Source organism: Neofelis nebulosa, chromosome 8, assembly GCF_028018385.1.
Source record: "Neofelis nebulosa isolate mNeoNeb1 chromosome 8, mNeoNeb1.pri, whole genome shotgun sequence".
In the NCBI taxonomy this organism is placed as follows: Eukaryota; Metazoa; Chordata; class Mammalia; order Carnivora; family Felidae; genus Neofelis; species Neofelis nebulosa.
In genome coordinates, this window is record NC_080789.1 from 37,089,464 (window position 1) to 37,110,735 (window position 21,272).

The 21,272-nt window shown below is 36.9% G+C and overlaps 1 protein-coding gene and 1 long non-coding RNA gene across 2 annotated transcripts in view; both read right to left on the bottom strand.

The window, feature by feature from the left end:
* Positions 1-1,958: 1,958 nt before the first annotated feature.
* The window catches only part of LOC131519155 (uncharacterized), a 33,024-nt gene continuing 13,710 nt past the window's right edge, over positions 1,959-21,272 (bottom strand). The window contains exon 3 of the long non-coding RNA XR_009265502.1: positions 1,959-2,068. This is a non-coding gene — a long non-coding RNA (uncharacterized LOC131519155). The remainder of the gene's footprint in view (positions 2,069-21,272) is intronic.
* LOC131519154 (developmental pluripotency-associated protein 3-like) lies at positions 16,125-16,655 on the bottom strand. The gene has a single exon (XM_058741897.1). It carries the CDS (start codon positions 16,630-16,632, stop codon positions 16,177-16,179), a length of 456 nt encoding a protein of 151 aa, XP_058597880.1. The 5' UTR covers positions 16,633-16,655; the 3' UTR covers positions 16,125-16,176.

Consider the following 21,272-nt stretch of genomic DNA (forward strand, 5'->3'; position numbering starts at 1 on the left):
AATTGGTGAAGAAAACAAAATCACTATTCCTGGTAATTATCCTGTGAAGTAAATGTATTTGAATCTTACACTATTTCTCTTTATTCATATTTGTATCATGTAGCATTTAATATTTCCTGACTGACATGTAACTTTTCATGTGTGCCGTTGTCTTTTCACTTAATTGAGAACTGGTTGATGTTAGAGATCATTCTAATGTTTTGTTGGTTTCCAGGTAGTATTTAACAATTTACTAAACATTAATTAATTGAAAATTTTATTTTGAAATGTATCCAAAGCTTCAAGGAAAGTGATTACATATCTTCCCCCCACCCCGCGAAATATTTTGCTCTAGCTCTTCAAGTTTTATTTTTCTGCTGTAGAGAGGGATATGTTTGTTTATGCATTTAGCATATTCTTTTGAATACTAGGCTCTGTTCTTTGAGATATGAATGAAAGTTTGAAAATCCCTACCTTGATCAGCTTACATTAGTAGGAGGATATAAACAAACAAGCAATTAAACAAACAATTTATAATTCCAATGACTATGAAGAGACTTATGATAAAGAGATTGTTTGGCTACTGTAGAAGCAGCCTCTCTAGGTAGGTGACAATCTGGGAAAGTTTAGGACTGTGTTGTATTTGAACATACAAAGAAGGCTAATGTTGCTGCATTGTAGAGAACCAGAGGTGGGGATTATTAAATATAGTAGTGTCCCCTTATTCACAGTGTCACTTTCTGTGGTTTCAGTTACCTATGGTCAGTTGCAGCCTAGAAGCAGATGATCCTCCTTTTGACATATCTCCAGAAGTCAAAAGTAGCCTAACATTACATCACAATGCCTATGTCATTGATCTCACTTCCTCTCCTTACCTAGGCAGTTCATCATTTCACATTATCACATGAAGGGTGAGTACAGTACAGTAAGATATGTTGAGAGAGACCACATTCACATAATTTTTATTATAGTATATTGTTATAATTGCCTTATTTTATTATTAGTTATTGCTGTTAATCTCTTACTGTGCCTAATTTATAAATTAAACTTTATCATAGGCATGTATATAAAGGAAAAAACAATATATATAGGGTTCAGTACTATCTGTAGTTTCAGGAACATATTCCCCATGGATAAGGAGGGACTACTGTAATGTCAAAGAGAGAGGAAAAGGCCATGGAGTGTCCATTGTAAACCAGGGAAATGGATTTGGATTTTTTAAAACAAAATATAATGGGAGTCTATTGGAAGACATTAAGGAAAGATGAAACATGATCCAGTTTATATGTATATTTGAAAAAGTTGTAGTTCTAGGATATGAAACAGAGAAGATTTGGACAGGATATACTTGAGGTAGGATTAGGAAGTTAGGCCAGGAGTTCTGATTTTTCCTTGTTAAGTCTGACATATTTGTTTGACATGTATGCAGAGACATGAGGTAGAAGAAAGTTAATGTGTAGGGATAAAGATAGGGATTTGGGACCCATTGCTATTTAGTTGGTATTTAAAGCCATGAATTGCATGAAATTAGCTAGAAATGTTACTTTGTGGGAATATTGACAAGATGACTTGAAGCTGAGGCTTGAAGCACCTCAACACATAGAGGTTCAATAGAGAAGAAAGGATCGTAGAGGAGATAGTGCTTTAAGTATGGAGAGAGGAAGAAGTACAGGAAAATACAAGGTCAGAAAGGTGTGCGTGGAATTTGGTTTCATGGAAGTCATTTGTGACTTTGACATAAACAATAACAATGAAGTAGTGGGGACAAAACTTGGCTAGGGTGAGTTTGCCTATGAAAACAATGCAAAGAACTGTCAAAAGATAGCACGTGTTTCATAATATACATAGTTGGTGATAACGACAGTAATGGAATGAAAACACTGTTATTTGATGGATATTGGGTTTATGTACAGCATTTTGCTGAGCACTTTTCAGGCATTATTTTACTATGTGCTTGTAACAGCACTTTGGAATCTGTATTATTATCTTTATTTTAAAAATAAGGAAATTGAGACCTAGAAAATTTAAGTTACTTGCTAAGATCATGTTGCTTTATCACAAGCAGAAGATTTGCAGCATCAATCTTCACCTAAAGAATTAAAGGAGTGAAATAATTATTGCGTGTACTTATTTTCTGCAAATTTTTGCTCTTTAATTAACAGTTAATATATGTTAAACTCTGTTTTTGGAGTTTATTAGCATAATTGGATCACAAGAAAGTGATCATCACATCAGCACTGTAAAGAAGTGATGGCTGCAGAATGTGATGTTTCTCATTTTTCAATTCTAAAATCCAAACTTGAAGGACTTACAATACCTCTAAAATGTATTTGTGTCAAAAATTCCTGATATAATGAATGCATTTCAGACTGAGGGAAAAAACTTTTAATTCATTTCTTATTAATTTTTTCATGAATGTCATTGCAAAATAGCTAGAATAATCCATATTTAACCAGGTAAGATCCTAAAAATCAACATGCGTAATTTTAGATGATCAGATTACAAACATGAAAATGTGCTGTGATAATTTAATAATTTGTGTTGTGCAAATTAATGGCAAATAATTAGCTACCTATCTCACATTATACTAAATTAAATCAGAAAGATTGGAGATTTATATATGAAAACATAAACACATTAGGAAATATAAAGTCTTTATAAAGTAATATTGAATTACGAGAAGCCACTCTAGCAGGATAGGAAATAAGAAAAGGAAGCACTGACAGGTTTGACAACTCAAAGAAAGGGAATAATACTATACAAAAGTTGAAAGAGAAGTGAAAAACTGGACAAAATATAGAGAAAGTATACAAAAGAAAAATGGATAATATCTATATAAATAGTTTCTGTAAATAAAGATGACCAGCTTAATAAAAAAATGGGCAACAAATATGAAAAGGCAATAAATTCACAGAAGACACAATGTACAATGAACAAATAAAAAGATGTTTAGTCACAGTGGTGATTTAAAAGATACAGATTGAAATTATGTTAAAGTGGTTGTCTCCACTTTAACAAAAGAAAACAAGAGAAAATTACTAATAATACCTATGGGTATGGGGGAATAGACACTTTCAAACACTGTGGGTGTATGTGATAAACATTTACTATGGGGGAATTTTCAGGAAAATCCCCAATTACTGTCAGTTATGTAATTTTGTTTTTTCTTATAATGGGGCTGGAGAAAACACTATGGATACCAGTTCTAAGTGAAGCTTTCTTACTGCCACCAAACCCTTTTCTTTAAGCTAAAGATTCTCCCTCGGGCTGCACAGGAGAAACATCTGGGTAACTTAAAAAAAAGGGGGGGCCCAACCAATCAGTTGAAAATCTCTGGGAGTTGGCATAAGGCATTGCTGATTTTTAGAATCTTCCCAGTAGAATCCAATATGCACTAGGGTGAGATCTCTAAGCATCTTCACCTTTCCTGTTAGGGAGAGTAAGTAACAAACCTAAAGCTAATTATTATTTTTTAATGTTTATTTATTCATTTTGGGGGGGGGGGTGGAGCATGTGTGAGCAAGGGGAAGGGCACAGAGGGAGAAGGAGAGAATCCCAAACAGGTTCTGTGCTGTCAGTAACAAGCTCTTTAAAACAGTTGTCTCTGAAGACTGGTCTTAAGGGGAAATTTACTTTCGAAAGCGTATTTTTATAAATTAAAAAAAAATTATTGTTTAATTTACATCCAAGTTGGGTAGCATATGGTGCAACAGTGATTGCAGGAATAGATTCGTCAATATCCCTTACCCATTTAGACCATCCCACCTCCCACAACCCCTCTAGTAAACCTGTATTTGTTCTCTATATTTAAGAGTCTTTTATGTTTTTTCCGCCTCTCTGTTTTTATATTATTTTTGCTTCCCTTCCCTTATGTTCACCTGTTTTTTATCTTAAATTCCTCATATGAGTGAAGTCATATGATATTTGTCTTTCTCTGACTGACTAATTTCACTTAGCATAATACACTCTAGTTCCATCCATGTAGTTGCAAATGGCAAGATTTCATTCTTTTTGATTGTGGAGTAATACTCATATATATATATATATATATATATATATATATATATATATATACACACACACACACACACACCACATCTTCTTTATCCATTCATCCATTGATGGACATTTGGGCTCTTTCCATACTTTGGCTATTGTTGATAGTGCTGCTATAAACATTGGGGTGCATGTGTCCCTTTGAAACAGCACACCTGTATCCCTTGGATAAATGCCTAGTAGTGCAATTGCTGGGTCGTAGGGTAGTTCTATTTTTAATTTTTTGAGGAACCTCCATACTGTTTTCCAGAGTGGCTGCACCAGCTTGCATTGCCACCAACACTGCAAAGGAGATCCTCTTTCTCCGCATCTTCACGAACATCTGTTGTTGCCTGAGTTGTTAATGTTAGCCATTCTGACAGTGTAAGGTGGTATCTCATTGTGGTTTTGATTTGTATTTCCCTGACGATGACTGATGTTGAGCATTTTTTATGTGTCGGTTGGCTCTCTGGATGTCTTCTTTGGAGAAGTGTCTATTCGTGTCTTTTGCCCATTTCTTCACTGGATTATTTGTTTTTTGAGTGTTGAGTTTGGTAAGTTCTTTATAGATTTTGGATACTAACCCTTTCTCTGATATATCATTTGCAAACATCTTCTCCCATTCCATTGGTTGCCTTTTAGTTTTGCTGATTGTTTCCTTCGCTGTGCAGAAGCTTTTTTATTTTGATGAGGTCCCAATAGTTCATTTTTGCTTTTGTTTCCCTTGCCTCTGGAGATGTGTTGAGTAAGAAGTCACTGCAGCCAAGCTCAAAGAGGTTTTTCCTCGAGGATTTTGATGGCTTCCTGTCTTACATTTAGGTCTTTCATCCATTGTGAGTTTATTTTCATGTATAGTGTAAGAATGTGGTCCAGGTTCATTTTTCTTCATGTTGCTGTCCAGGGTTCCCAGCACCATTTGCTGAAGAGATTGTCTTTAATTCTATTGGATATTCTTTCCTGCTTTGTCAAAGATTAGTTGACCATACATTTGTGGGTCCATTTCTGGGTTCTTCATTCTGTTGCATTGATCTGAGGTTCCGTTTTGCGCTAGTATCATACTATCTTGATGATTACAGCTTTATAATACAGCTTGAAGTCCAGGAGTGTGATGCCTCCAGCTTCAGTTCTCTTTCAAGATTGCTTTGGCTATTGGGGGTCCTTTCTGGTTCCATACAAATTTTAGGATTGTTTGTTCTATTTCAGTGAAGAATACTGGTGTTATTTTGATAGGGATTGCATTGAATATATAGATAGCTTTGGGTAGTATTGACATTTTAACAATGTTTATTCCTCCAATCCAGGAGCATGGAATCTTTTTCCATTTTTTTTGTGTGTCTTCTTCAATTTCTTTAATAAGCTTACTATAGTTTTCAGTGTATAAATTCTTCACCTCTTTGGTTATATCTATTCCTGGGTATTTTATGGTTTTTGCTGCCATTTTAAATGGGATCGATTCGTTGATTTCTCTTTCTGTTGCTTCATTATTGTTGTATAGCAATGCAACCGATTTCTGTTGATTTTATATCCTGCGACTTTACTGAATTCATGGATCAGTTCTAGCAGTCTTTTGGTGGAATCTTTTGGGTTTTCCATATAAAGTATCATGTCATCTGCGAAGAGTGAAAGTTTGACCTCCTCCTGGCCGATTCGGATGCCTTTTATTTCTTTGTGTTGTCTGATTGCAGAGGCTAAGACTTCCAATACTATGTTGAATAACAGTGGTGAGAGTGGACGTCCCTGTCTTGTTCCTGACCTTAGGGGGAAAGCTCTCAGTTTTTCCCCATTGAGGATGATATTAGTGTTGGGTCATTCATATATGGCTTTTATGATCTCGAGGTATGCTCTTTCTATACCTACTTTCTTGAGGGTTTTTATCAAGAAAGGATGCTGTCTTTTGTTAATGCTTTCTCTGCATCTATTGAGAGGATCATATTATTCTTGTCCTTTCTTTTATTGATGTGATGTATCACGTTAATTGTCTTGCGGATATTGAACGAGCCCTGCATCCCATGTATAAATCCCACTTGGTCATGGCGAATAAGTTTTTTTAATGTATTGTTGGATCCGGTTGGCTAATACCTTGCTGAGGATTTTTGCATCCATGTTCACCAGGGAAATTGGTCTATAGGTCTCCTTTTTAGTGGGGTCTCTGTCTGGTTTTGGAATCAAGGTAATGCTTGCTTCATAGAAAGAGTTTGGAAGTTTTCTTTCCATTTCTAGTTTTTGGAAAAGCTTCAAGAAAATAGGTGTTAACCCGACCTTAAATGTTTGGTAGAATTCCCCTGGAAAGCCATCTGGCCCTGGACTCTTGTTTTTTGGCAGATTTTTGATTACTAATTTGATTTCCTTACTGGTTACGGGTCTGTTCAAATTTTCTATTTCTTCCTGTTTCAGTTTTGGTAGTGTATATGTTTGTAGGAATTTGTCCATTTCTTCTAGATTGCCCATTTTATTGGTGTATAATTGCTCAAAATATTCTCTTATTATTGTTTTTATTTCTGCTGTGTTGGTTGTGATCTCTCCTCTTTCATTCCTTATTTTATTTATGTGGGTCCTTTCCTTTTTCTTTTTGATCAAATTGGCTAGTGGCTTATCAAATTTGTTAATTCTTTCAAAGAACCAGCTTCTGGTTTCATTGATCTGTTCTCTCTCTCTCTCTCTCTCTTTTTTTTTTTTTTTTTTGGTTTTGATAGCATTAATTTCTGCTCTAGTCTTTATTAATTCCTGTCTTCTGCTGATTTTGGGTTTTATTTGCTGTTGTTTTTCCAGCTCCTTAAGGTGTAAGGTTAGGTTGTGTATCTGAGATCTTTCTTCCTTCTTTAGGAAGCCTTGGATTGCTATATACTTTCCTCTTATGACCACCTTTGCTACATCCCAGAGGTTTTTGGCTCTGGTGTGATCATTCTCATTGGCTTCCATGTACTTTTTAATTTCCTCTTTAATTTCTTGATTAGCCCATTCATTCTTTAGTAGGATGTTCTTTAGTCTCCAAGTATTTGTTATCTTTCCATATTTTTTCTTGTGGTTGATTTTGAGTTATATAGTGTTGTGGTCTGAAAATATGCACCGTATGATCTCGATCTTTTTGTACTTGTTGAGGACTGATTTGTGTCCCAGTATGTGATCTATTCTGGAGAATGTTCCATGTGCACTCGAGAAGACTGTGTATTCTGCTTTAGGATGAAATGTTCTGAACATATCTGTTAAGTCAGTCCAGTGTGTCATTCAAAGCCATTGTTTCCTTGTTAAGTTTCTGTTTATATGATCTCTCCATTGTTGTAAGTGGGGTGTTGAAGTTCCCTAGTCTTATGGAATTATAATCAAAGAGTTTATGTTTGTCATTGATTGATTTATATATTTGTTTTCCTTCACGTTTGGAACATAGATGTTTACAATTGTTAGGTCTTCTTGGTGGATAGACCCCTTAATTATGATCCAATACCCTTCTTCATCTCTTGTTACTGTCTTTATTTTAAAATCTAGATAATCTGATATAAGTGTGGCTACTCCGGCTTTCTTTTGGTGACTATTACCATGACAGATGGTTCTCCATCCCCTTATTTTCAATATGAAGGTGTCTTGAGGTCCAAAGTGAGTCTCTTGTAAACACATATAGATGGATCTTGTTTTCTTATCTATTCTGTTACCCTATGTCTTTTGATTGGAGCATTTACACCATTGATGTTTAAAGTGAGTATTGAAAGATATGAGTTTATTGCCATTATGTTGTCTGTAGAGTTGGAGTTCCTGGTCTCTGGTCCTTTCACTCTTTGTTGCTTTTGGTCTTTGTTTGTTTGTTTGTTTGCTTATCTTTTCTCCTCTGAGAGAGTCCCCATTAAAATTTCTTTCAGGGCTTGTTAGGTGGTCATGAACTCCCTTAATTTTTGTCTGGTGGGAAACTTTTAATCTCTCCTTCTGTTTTGAATGACAACCTTTCTGGATAAAGAATTCTTGGCTGCATATTTTTCTGATTCAGCACATTGAATATATCCTGCCACTCCTTTTTGGCCTGCCACATTTCTGTGGATAGGTCTGCTGTGAACCTGATCTGTTTCCTTGTAGGTTAAGGACTGTTTTTCCCTTGCTGCTTTCATTATTCTTTCCTTGCCTGAGTATTTTGTGGATTTGACTATGATATGCCTTGTTGATGGTCAATTTTTGTTGGATCTAATGAGGATCCTCTGTGCTTTCTGGAATTTGATATCTGTGTCTTTCCCCAGGTTAAGAAAGTTTTCCACCCTGATATGTTCATATAACATTCTACCCCTATTTCTCTTTCTTCCTGTTCTGGGACCCCTATGATTCTGATGTTACTCATTTTTAATGAGTCACTGAGTTCTCTAATTTTTATTTCATGCTCTTTTGCCTTAGTCTCCCTCGTTCTTTCTGCTTCATTATTCTCCATAAGTCTGTACTCTATATTGGTGATTAACTGCTCTGCCTCACCCATCCTTGCCTCCACGGCAGCCATTCAAGATTGCAGCTCACTTATAGCATTTTTAATTTCATCCTATTTTTGCTTCTTTTATCTCCACAGAAAGGGATTCTAATCTATTTTTGACCTCAGCTAGTATTCTTATTATTGTGATTCTAAATTCTGGTTCAGACATCTTGCTTGTATCTCTGTTAAGTCCCTGGCAGTCATCTTTTCCTGCTGTTTATTTTGGGGTGAATTCCTTTGTTTCATCATTTTGAAGGAAGAAAAGGAATTAATAAGGAAAAATAATTAAAATTAAAAAATTAAAAAGAACAGACACAGACACACACACACACACACACACACACACACACATGCACACATGAAATAAATGATGCTAGATCTTAGTTGTTTTTTGGTCTCATTATTGAAAGGAGCCTGATATATTAGAGAAACAAGGGAGAAAAATACAAAAATTAAAAAAAAGGAAAGCCCGAAAAAAAGGAAAACGTTTGAAAATTTGAGATAATGAATACAATGCAATAGAATAAAATGAATGATGGAAGTAAAATAGAATTTGAAAAAATTATAAAAATTAAAAAATATAGTAGAAGAAAATAAAGAAAAATATTTTTGATAAATATTGAAAATAAAAATACATTTTTCTCTTTCTGTATTAAAGAAAAAGGAATGAAATGAAAAAGAAAAAAAAAGAAAGAAAATTGAATAGATGGACCAGCGAACAGACTGAAATACAATTGAAATTACATTGTTTTCCCTTAGAAGTCATACTATGAAGCACCTTATAGTCCATAAACTAAGTAGGTGGAGAGATTTGTAGTGGTCCTGAAGAGTGAGGTTGGCCCAGTTGGGCAGTGTTTAGTGTAACAGCTCTGTTCTCCACTAGATGGAGCTGCTTAGCTTGCTGGGGTGGATTGTTGTGGCACTTGTGTGTGTATGCACATGTGTGGGAGGGGTGAAAATGGCAGCACCCAGGTACCCAGTCTCTAGTATCGGAACTCTGTTCTCCCCAATTAGCAATTGGGCACACATGTTTTGTCTCTGGCTTCTGTCCACTCCCGCTTTTACACTGTCCATGACCAAGCCATCAGGTTGCCAGGTGGCACCTCCCTCCTGTGTTTTATCTTAGATGCAGCTGTGTTTCATGACTCCTCACTTCTGAGGGACTGCGGCTTTGACCTGCTCAGATCCTCTGAGGAGGGTCTCACCTAGCAATGGCTGAGTGCCTGCCGCACCTAGGAACTTTTGCTGGACCGTGCTGCTGCCGATGCCTAGAGACTGTGACTGGGTGCCATCCCGCCTCAGAAAAAGTTCATACGATCATGTAGCAGCAGCATTTCAGGGATTATGGCAAATCACAACACACATCTGGCACCAGGCTTCACCCTTAAGGACCTTGTTCCAGCACAAGTGAATGTGGTTGTTCTCTGGGGTCTCCTGGGACCGGGTGGCCACAAAGCCTCTACCAAATGTTCTGCCAGCAGTGGAACCGCTTCTCCCCATGTGTCCTGAGGACCTCCCATATCCCACTCTGCTCCTGGAGATTCACCCTTCCCACCAGAGCACTGCCAGGTATTGAGCTGTGGAGTTTCAGAATCTGCGCTCCCCCTGTTTACTGAGTCTTATTGGAATTTAAACCCTCTCCTTTCTCCTTTCTCCCTTTTTAGTTCAGTCCCTGTGGCTGTTTCTACTTTTTCCACTTTCTCTCCAGCTGCTTTTGGGGGGATGCTTTTCCTGTACTATCCCCCTGCCATCCTCTCTCCACAAGCAAAAACAGCTCCCTGCCCTCTGTGGCTTCTCTCTGCCCAGTTCATCTCTCCACACCATGTACTTGCTGAGTTCTGTGGTTCATGCTGTGCAGATTGTTGTGTTAATCCTCAAATCGGTTTTCTGGGTGTGCAGGATGGTTTAGTGTTGATCTGGCTGTATTTCATGGATGTGAGATGCAAAAATTTCCATGCTGTTCTGCCATCTTGGTTCCTCCCTGAAAACATCTTATTTTTTTTTTCTTTTTAATTAATTTATTTTTTGTTGGGAGGTTTTTATTTTCATTTACATCCAAGTTAGTTAGCAATAGTGCAATAATGATTTCAGGAGTAGAATCCATTGATTCATCCCCTACATATAACACCCAGTGCTCATCCCTACATGTGTCTTTCTTAATGCCCCTTATATTTAAGGGGCATTTAAGAGTCTCTTATATTTTGTCCCCCTCCTTGTTTTTATATAACTTTGCTTCCATTCTCCTATGTTCATCTGTTTTGTGAGATTATTTTTTAAGAAGCAAAATACATCATATTTGTTGGACTACATGTTTTTCTTTCACTTACAGATGAGAGATCTGAACTATGGCTGAGTGAGTTTATTAAGCCAGTCTATTATTATGGTTTTAGAATACATATACTTATACATATGTAAGTATATACTTAAATATATAAAGGTTTGTTTATTTATTTTGAGAGAGACAGAGACAGAGCAAGTGGGAGAGGGGCAGAGAGAGAGGGAGAGGGAGAGAATCCCAAGCAGGCTCCATGCTGCCAGTGCAGAGCCCTACTGGGCTCAAACTCATGAAACCACAAGATCATGACCTGAGCTGAAGTGAGATGTTCAATTAACTGATCCATCCAGGTGCCCCTGGGACACTCTTTTATAGAGGGAAGCTCAAGTTGGGAAGACTGTTATAAACAAAAAATCCACTGGAGTAAACTGGGAGTTGAAAGTACAGTGGCTTCTCACTGGCTGAGTTGTGACTCTCTCCCACTGGCTGGGCTGTTTTCTAGTTGGGGTGGGGAAGGTGAGCCTTTTCTCCTCCTGCTGGGATGGTAAAATAGTATCCACAGGCAAGATTTGTTTTTTGTTGAATTTGCAGTTGATGAGGAGTGCTAGGGTGTGAGAGCTCCCCCTGCCAAACTTCTCAACTCCATTTTAGTTAAGTTTTGTTTTATTAATTTTCACAACGCCAGGAGCTAAATATATCGATATAAATTATATAATTTTTTTTGTTTGGAGCAGCATGAAATTTACATTTCTGCCTCTGTAATTAAACAGTAGAGGAAAAATTAATTGGTAGTTAAGTTACAGTAATTGCTCTGGGCTCATACATACTATTATTATGAGATTTTTTCCACATACATTACCTCATTTAATACTGAAAACGATCCTCTTGAAAGACCTTTATAGATGAGAAAACAGGCTCTGAGCTTCAGGTAATTTGATTGAAATCACATAGCTAATTTCAGACATGGGATTTGCATTAGGCTCTTGATTACTGTGGCATATAATGCTACTTCTTGATTTAAAATGACCAAACAGCTTAAAAGGGACAATCATTTATGCCCACCCCGACCAAAACTTTTAAATACTTCAGAATGTATTACAAATCAATAATTAGAGACCTAGAATTACACATGTAAATTAAGGCCAAAGATTATGGTTTTGCTAGATAGGGAGTGATTGGTTAAATAATTATGACAGTTGACATAATTGGTAGAAATAAATATCATATTAAAAATCTTTTGGGGGTTTATATGTTGTGTGTGTATTCTTAGCATAGAAATGTATTTGACAGGATACCTGGTGGATCAGTCAGTTAAACTGACTCTTAGTTTCTGCTCAGGTCATGACCTCACGGTTTGTGAGTTTGAAGGCTTCATTTTTTTAATCTTTTTTTTTTTTTAATTTACCTCCAAATTAGTTAGCATATAGTGTAACAATAATTTCAGGAGTAGATTCCTTAGTGCCCCTTACCCATTTAGACCATCCCACCTCCCACAACCCTCAGTCTGTTCTCCATATTTATGAGTCTCTTCTGTTTTGTCCCCCTCCCGGTTTTTATATTACTTTTGTTTCCTTTCCCTTATATTCATCTGTTTTTTCTCTTAAATTCCTCATATGAGTGAAGTCATATGATTTTGTCTTTCTCTGACTAATTTCACTTAGCATAATACCCTCCAGTTCCATCCATGTAGTTGCAAATGGCAAGATTGCATTCTTTTTGATTACCAAGTAGTACTCCATTGTATATGTATACCACATCTTCTTTATCCATTCATCCATTGATGGACATTTGGGCTCTTTCCATACTTTGGCTATTGTCGATAGCACTGCTATAAACATGGCAGTGCATATGCCCCTTTGAAACAGCATACCTGTATCCCTTGGATAAATACCTAGTAGTGCAATTGCTGGGTCGTAGGGTAGTTCTATTTTTAGTTTTTTGAGGAACCTCCATACTGTTTTCCAGAGTGGCTGCACCAGTTTGCATACCCACCAACAGTGCAAAAGAGATCCTCTTTCTCCACATCTTCGCGAACATCTTTTGTTGCCTGAGTTGTTAATGTTAGCCATTCTGACAGTGTAAGGTGGTATCTCATTGTGGTTTTGATTTGTATTTCCCTGATGATGACTGATGTTGAGCATTTTTTATGTGTCGGTTGGCTCTCTGGATGTCTTCTTTGGAGAAGTGTCTATTCATGTCTTTTGCCCATTTCTTCACTGGACTATTTGTTTTTTGAGTGTTGAGTTTGGTAAGTTCTTTATAGATTTTGGATACTAACCCTTTCTCTGATATATCATTTGCAAATATCTTCTCCCATTCCATTGGTTGCCTTTTAGTTTTGCTGATTGTTTCCTTCGCTGTGCAGAAGCTTTTTTATTTTGATGAGGTCCCAATAGTTCATTTTTGTTTTTGTTTCCCGTGCCTCTGGAGATGTGTTGAGTAAGAAGTCACTGCAGCCAAGCTCAGAGAGGTTTTTCCTCGAGGATTTTGATGGCTTCCTGTCTTACATTTATGTCTTTCATCCATTGTGAGTTTATTTTTGTGTATGGTATAAGAAAGTGGCCCATCTTTTCATGTGCCTGTTGGCCATTTGGATATCTTCTTTAGAGAAGTGTCTATTCATGTTTTCTACCCATTTCTCCACTGGATTATTTGTTTGTCAGGTGTGGAGTTTGGTGAGTTCTTTATAGATTTTGGATACTAGCCCTTTGTCTCATATATCATTTGCAAATATTTTTCCCATTCTGTTGGTTGCCTGTTAGTTTTGTTGATTGTTTCCTTTGCAGTGCAGAAGCTTTTTATCTGATGAGGTTCCCATAATTCATTTTTGCTTTTAATTCCCTTGCCTTTGGAGATGTGTCGAGTAAGAAATTGCTGCGGCTGAGATCAGAGAGGTTTTTTTCCTGCTTTCTCCTCTAGGGTTTTGATGGTTTCCTGTCTCATATTCAGGTCCTTTATCCATTTTGAGTTTATTTTTGTGAATGGTGTAAGAAAGTGGTCTAGTTTCATTCTTCTGTATGTTGTTGTCCAGTTCTCCCAGCACCATTTGTTAAAGAGACTGTCTTTTTTCCATTGGATATTCTTTCCTGCTTTGTCAAAGATTAGTTGGCCATACTTTCGTGGGTCCAATTCTGGAGTCTCTATTCTATTCCATTGGTCTATGTGTCTGTTTTTGTGCCAATACCATGCTGTCCAATGATTACAGCTTTGTAGTAGAGGCTAAAGTCTGGGATTGTGATGCCTCCCGTTTTGGTCTTCTTCCTAATTATTACTTTGGCTATTCGGGGTCTCAACGTCACTCCTCATCAGGGAAATACAAATCAAAACCACACTGAGATACCTCCTCACACCAGTCAGAGTGGCTAAAATGAACAAATCAGGAGACTATAGATGTTGGCAAGGATGTGGAGAAATGGGAACCCTCTTGCACTGTTGGTGGGAATGCAAACTGGTGCAGCCGCTCTGGAAAACAGTGTGGGGGTTTCTCAAAAAATTAAAAATAGATCTACCCTATGACCCAGAAATAGCACTTCTAGGAATGTACCCAAGTGATACAGGAGTACTGATGGCTAAGGGCACTTGTACCCCAATGTTTATAGCAGCACTTTCAACAATAGCCAAATTATGGAAAGAGCCTAAATGTCCATCAGCTGATGAATGGATAAAGAAATTGTGGTTTATATACACAATGGCATACTACTTGGTAATGAGAAAGAATGAGATATGGCCTTTTGTAGCAACATGGATGGAACTGGAGAGTGTTATGCTAAATGAAATAAGTCAGGCAGAGAAAGATACCATATGTTTTCACTCTTATGTGGATCCTGAGGAATTTAACAGAAGAAACTTAACATGGGGGAGGGGAATGAAAAAAAAGAGAGAGGGAGAGAGTCAAATCATAAGAGACTCTTAAATACTGACAACAAACTGAGGATTGATGGGGGGTGGGAGGGTGGGTGATGGGCATTGAGGAGGGTACCTGTTGGGATGAGTACTGGGTATTGTATGGAAACCAATTTGACAATAAGTTTTATATACATACATACATACATACATACATACAAAGAAAGTGGTCCAGGTTCATTCTTTTCCATGTTGCTGTCCAATTTTTTTTAGCACCACTTCCTGAAGAGATTGTCTTCATTCCATTGGATATTCTTTCCTGCTTTGTCAGAGATTAGTTGGCCATACTTTTGTGGGTCCATTTCTGGGTTCTCCATTCTGTTCCACTGATCTGAGTGTCGGTTATTGTGCCAGTACCATGATGTCTTGATGATTACAACTTTGTAGTACAGCTTGAAGTCTGGGAAAGTGATGCCTCCTGCTTTGGCTTTCTTTTTCAACACTGCTTTGGCTATTCAGGGTCTTTTCTGGTTCCATACAAATTTTAAGATTATTTGTTCTAGCTGTGTGAAGAATGCTTGTGTTATTTTGATCGGGATTGCATTGAATATGTAGATTGCATTGAACATGTAGATTGCTTTGAGTAGTATCGACGTTTTAACAATATTTGTTCTTCCTATCCAGGAGCATGGAATCTTTTTCCATTGTTTTTGTGTGTCTTCTTCAATTTCTTTCATAAGCTTTCTATAGTTTTCAGTGTATAGATTCTTCACCTCTTTGGTTATATTTATTCCTAGGTATTTTATGGTTTTTGCTGCCATTTTATTTTATTTTATTTTATTTTATTTTATTTTATTTTATTTTTTGAAACGTATTCAAATAAACCTCAATTTTAATAAGATCCTCTACATACACATTTGCTACTGAAAATTGAACTACCACAAAAAAACTTTCATTACAACTCTAATTTTTGAAAACCAGAAAACCTAGCCTATGCACGCTGCCATAATTATAATTATGCTCTCCAGCCAAACCACCCAATATTCTCTATGTATTCCTCCCTGCACAAGTTACGTGGCTTCCAATTTGATGTTAGGGTTTTTTTTTTTTAATGTTTTTATTCGAGAGCATGAGTGGGGGAAGGGCAGAGAGAAACACACACACACACACACACACACACACACACACACACACACACACAGAATCTGAAGCAGGCTCCAGCCTCCCAGCTGCCAGCACAGAACCCTACTCTACAGAGCTCTAGTCAGATGCTTAACCCAACTGAGCCACGCAGGAACCCCATGTTAGGTTAACCGATCTTCATGACTTCAGGTTTTTCAAACACCCAGGCTACACTCAAAACCCACTAGTGCTTCCTTGGGTCATATCAAAAAGTGAAACTAAAGTATATTGAGGTCATTCAAATGCAAAACACCAGATTCCTCACAAATTATTGTTATCAAGGTAGAAAAGACAAGACAGAGTTAATATCATAGATTATCAAAATATTATACTTTGTCTACAATAGAGCAGCTTTCCCAAGGTGCTGCATACAGATTCTAAAATTACTAGCAAGAAAAACACCATATAATAAGGTTTATGTTTACATAGACTCCATGCCATAATTATTCTCCATGCTGGTATCCTCGGGAGGTCTATGATACAGGCAATAATGACATCTACATCTAAATCTTTCTACTCTGGATTCATCCGTGGAACGCTGGTTGAAGTAGTGATGATTTTTAATAAACCACATCAGCCTTTCCATCCTTTCTTTCCGAGCAGTTAACAAAGTCCTTACTCCACCCCTCCTCCTGTTGCTGAGTATTTGGTCCACAAGTCCCTGTGGTTTCGTCCCTCTGTCCTGCTGTTGGGGTGGATATTCTGGTAGAGGGGAAGGAAGTTTGATACTAGGGTCGAGAGTCAATTGACTAAGGTTCTTTATTAATACTTTGGAGATGGTTTGAGAGGCAGCTGAGCCTCCCTGGGAATTTTCTTCACTGGTCATCTGAGAAGGTTCTGGGCCACAGGATGGGTAAAGCTTCGTTGGCGAATCCATCCAAAGCCAAGTCTCAGACCTGAAAGCCAAGTCTCAGCCTTCTAGACCTTTGGATTCCAGTGGAAAGTAATGGGCTCAACTAGCTGCCAAGTAGCCTGGAAAGAACGAGATAGCCCAGAAAGGGCGAGAAAAATGGAGGCTCCAACAAACCGTGGTGAGAGAAAAAGGACAAACCTCCTTTTGCTGCCATTTTAAATGGGATCGATTCGTTGATTTCTCTTTCTGTTGCTTCATTATTGTTGTATAGCAATGCAACCGATTTCTGTTGATTTTATATCCTGCGACTTTGCTGAATTCATGGATCAGTTCTAGCAGTCTTTTGGTGGAATCTTTTGGGTTTTCCATATAAAGTGTCATGTCATCTGCGAAGAGTGAAAGTTTGACCTCCTCCTGGCCGATTCGGATGCCTTTTATTTCTTTGTGTTGTCTGATTGCAGAGGCTAAGACTTCCAATACTATGTTGAATAACAGTGGTGAGAGTGGACGTCCCTGTCTTATGCCTGACCTTAGGGGGAAAGCTCTCAGTTTTTCCCCATTGAGGATGATATTAGTGTTGGGTCATTCATATATGGCTTTTATGATCTCGAGGTATGCTCTTTCTATACCTACTTTCTTGAGGGTTTTTATCAAGAAAGGATGCTGTCTTTTGTTAATGCTTTCTCTGCATCTATTGAGAGGATCATATTATTCTTGTCCTTTCTTTTATTGATGTGATGTATCACGTTAATTGTCTTGCGGATATTGAACGAGCCCTGCATCCCATGTATAAATCCCACTTGGTCATGGCGAATAAGTTTTTTTAATGTATTGTTGGATCCGGTTGGCTAATACCTTGCTGAGGATTTTTGCATCCATGTTCACCAGGGAAATTGGTCTATAGGTCTCCTTTTTAGTGGGGTCTCTGTCTGGTTTTGGAATCAAGGTAATGCTTGCTTCATAGAAAGAGTTTGGAAGTTTTCTTTCCATTTCTAGTTTTTGGAAAAGCTTCAAGAAAATAGGTGTTAACCCGACCTTAAATGTTTGGTAGAATTCCCCTGGAAAGCCATCTGGCCCTGGACTCTTGTTTTTTTGGCGGATTTTTGATTACTAATTTGATTTCCTTACTGGTTACAGGTCTGTTCAAATTTTCTATTTCTTCCTGTTTCAGTTTTGGTAGTGTATATGTTTGTAGGAATTTGTCCATTTCTTCTAGATTGCCCATTTTATTGGTGTATAATTGATCAAAATATTCTCTTATTATTGTTTTTATTTCTGCTGTGTTGGTTGTGATCTCTCCTCTTTCATTCCTTATTTTATTTATGTGGGTCCTTTCCTTTTTCTTTTTGATCAAATTGGCTAGTGGCTTATCAAATTTGTTAATTCTTTCAAAGAACCAGCTTCTGGTTTCATTGATCTGTTCTCTCTCTCTCTCTCTCTCTTTTTTTTTTTTTTTTTTGGTTTTGATAGCATTAATTTCTGCTCTAGTCTTTATTAATTCCTGTCTTCTGCTGATTTTGGGTTTTATTTGCTGTTGTTTTTCCAGCTCCTTAAGGTGTAAGGTTAGGTTGTGTATCTGAGATCTTTCTTCCTTCTTTAGGAAGCCTTGGATTGCTATATTCTTTCCTCTTATGACCACCTTTGCTACATCCCAGAGGTTTATGGCTCTGGTGTGATCATTCTCATTGGCTTCCATGTACTTTTAAATTTCCTCTTTAATTTCTTGATTAGCCCATTCATTCTTTAGTAGGATGTTCTTTAGTCTCCAAGTATTTGTTACCTTTCCAAATTTTTTCTTGTGGTTCATTTCAAGTTTCATACAGTTGTGGTCTGAAAATATGCATGGTATGACCTCGATTTTTTGTACTTACTTAGGGCTGATTTGTGTCCCAGTATATGGTCTATTCTGGAGAACGTTCCATGTGCATTGGAGAAGAATGCATATTCTGCTCCTTTAGGATGAAATGTTCTGAATATATCTGTAAAATCCATCTGGTCTAGTGTGTCATTCAAAGCTATTGTTTCCTTGTTGATTTTTTGATTAGATGGTGTGTCCATTGCTGTGAGTGGGGTGTTGAAGTCCTCTACTATTATGGTGTTACTATCGATGAGTTTCTTTATATTTGTGATTAATTGATTTATATATTTGGGTGCTCCACATTTGGCACATAAATGTTTACAATTGTTAGGTATTCTTGGTGGATAGACCCCTTAATTATGATACAATGCCCTTCTTCATTGCTTGTTACAGTATTTATTTTAAAATCTAGGGGCGCCTGGGTGGCGCAGTCAGTTAAGCGGCCGACTTCAGCCAGGTCACGATCTCGCGGTCCGTGAGTTCGAGCCCCACGTCGGGCTCTGTGCTGACAGCTCGGAGCCTGGAGCCTGTTTCCGATTCTGTGTCTCCCTCTCTCTCTGCCCCTCCCCCGTTCATGCTTTGTCTCTCTCTGTCCCAAAAATAAATAAAAAACGTTGAAAAAAAAAAATAAAAAAAAATAAAATCTAGATAGTCTGATAAAAGTATGGCTACTCTGGCTTTCTTTTGGTGACCATTACCAGGACAGATGGTTCTCCATCCCCTTATTTTCAATATGAAGGTGTCTTTAGGTCTAAAGTGGGTCTCTTATAAACAGTATGTAGATGGATCTTGTTTTCTTATCTATCCTGTTACCCTATGTCTTTTGATTGGAGCATTGAGTCAGTCCATTGGTGTTTAGAGTGAGTACTGAAAGATATGAATTTATTGCCATTATGATGCTTGTAGAGTTGGAGTTTCTGGTGGTGTTCTCTGGTCCTTTCTAATCTTTGTTGCTTTTGGGATTATATATATAAATATATATTTCCCATCTTTTCTCCCCTCAGAGAGTCCCCCTTAAAATATTTTGCAGAGCTTATTTAGGGGTCACAAATTCCTTTAATTTTTGTTTGTCTGGAAACTTTTTATCTCTCCTTCTATTTTGAATGACAGCCTTGCTGGATAAAGAATTCTTGGCTGCATATTTTTCTGATTCAGCACACTGAATATATTCTGCCACTCCTTTCTGGCCTGCCAAGTTTCTGTGGATAGGTCTGCTGTGAACCTGATCTGTCTTCCCTTGTAGGTTAAGGACTGTTTTTCCTTTGCTGCTTTCATTATTCTCTCTTTGCCTGAGTATTTTGTGGATTTGACTATGATATGCCTTGTTGATGGTCGGTTTTTGTTGAATATAATGGGGGTCCTCTGTGCTTACTGATTTTGATGTCTGTGTCTTTCCCCAGGTTAGGAAAGTTTTCCACTATGATTTGCGCACATAACCCTTCTACCCCTATTTCTCTCTCTTCCTCTTCTGGGACCCCTATGATTCTGATGTTGTTCCTTTTTAATGAATCATTGAGTTCTCTAATTCTTAAATCGTGCTCTTTTCCTTCATCTCCCTCTTTTTTTCTGCTTCATTATTCTCTATAAGTTTGTCCTCTGTATTGCTGATTCTCTGTTCTGCCTCATCCATCCTTGCTGCTGCTGCATCCATCCATGATTGCAGCTCACTTACAGCATTTTTAATTTCATTCTATTTTTTACTTCTTTTGTCTCTGAAGAAAGGAATTCTAATCTATTTTCAACTCCAGGTAGTATTCTTATTATCGTGATTCTAAATTTTGGTTCAGACATCTTGCTTTTATCTGTGTTGGTTAAATCCCTGACTGTCATTTCTGCATGCTCTTTCTCTTGGGGTAAATTCCTTTGTTTTGTTTTTGAAGGGGGAAAAGGAATTAATGAGGTAGAAAAATTAAAACTAAAAAAAATTTAAATTAAAAAAATAAAATTAAAAAATATTAAAATTAAAAAATTAAACACACACACATACAAATCGAATAAATGGTGCTAGATACTAGGTGTGTTTTGGTCTGGGTGTTGAAAGTAGTTTGACAGGTTAGAGAATAAAGGGGGGAAAGGAAAAAAAGGAAATCATTTAAGAACTTGAAAAAATGAATACATTGAAGTAGACTAAAATGAGATGATGGGAGTAAAATAGAATTTGAAAAATATACACAAAAGTAAAGGATATAGTAGAAAAAATTAAAGAAAAATATTTTTAATAAAAATTAAAAATGAAAATGAATTTTTTCTGTATTGAAGAAAAAAAGAAACAAAGAAGAGAAAAAAGAGAAAAAAGAAAAAAAGGAAATCGTTTGAAAATTTGAAAAAGTGAATTCACTGTAATATACTAAAATAAAATGATGGAAGTAAAATGCAATTTGAGAAAAATTACATAAAAGCAAAAAATATAGTAAAAACAATTAAATAAAAATATTTTTAATAGATATTGAAAGTAAAAATGAAGTTTTTTCTTTCTGCATTCAAGAAAATGAAAAGAAATGAAAAATAGAAAAAAAGAAAAAGAAGGAAATCGCTTGAGAATTTGAAAAAGGAATACACTGAAGTAGACTAAAATGAGATGATGGAAGTAAAATGGAATTTGAAAAAATATGCACAAAGGTAAAGAATATAGTAGAGGGGCGCCTGGGTGGCTCAGTCAGTTGAGCGTCCGACTTTAGCTCAGGTAACGATCTTGCGGTCCGTGAGTTCGAGCCCCGTGTCAGGCTCTGGGCATGCTCTGTCTCTCTCTGTCTCAAAAATAAATAAATGTTAAAAAAAATTAAAAAAAAAAGAATATAGTAGAAAA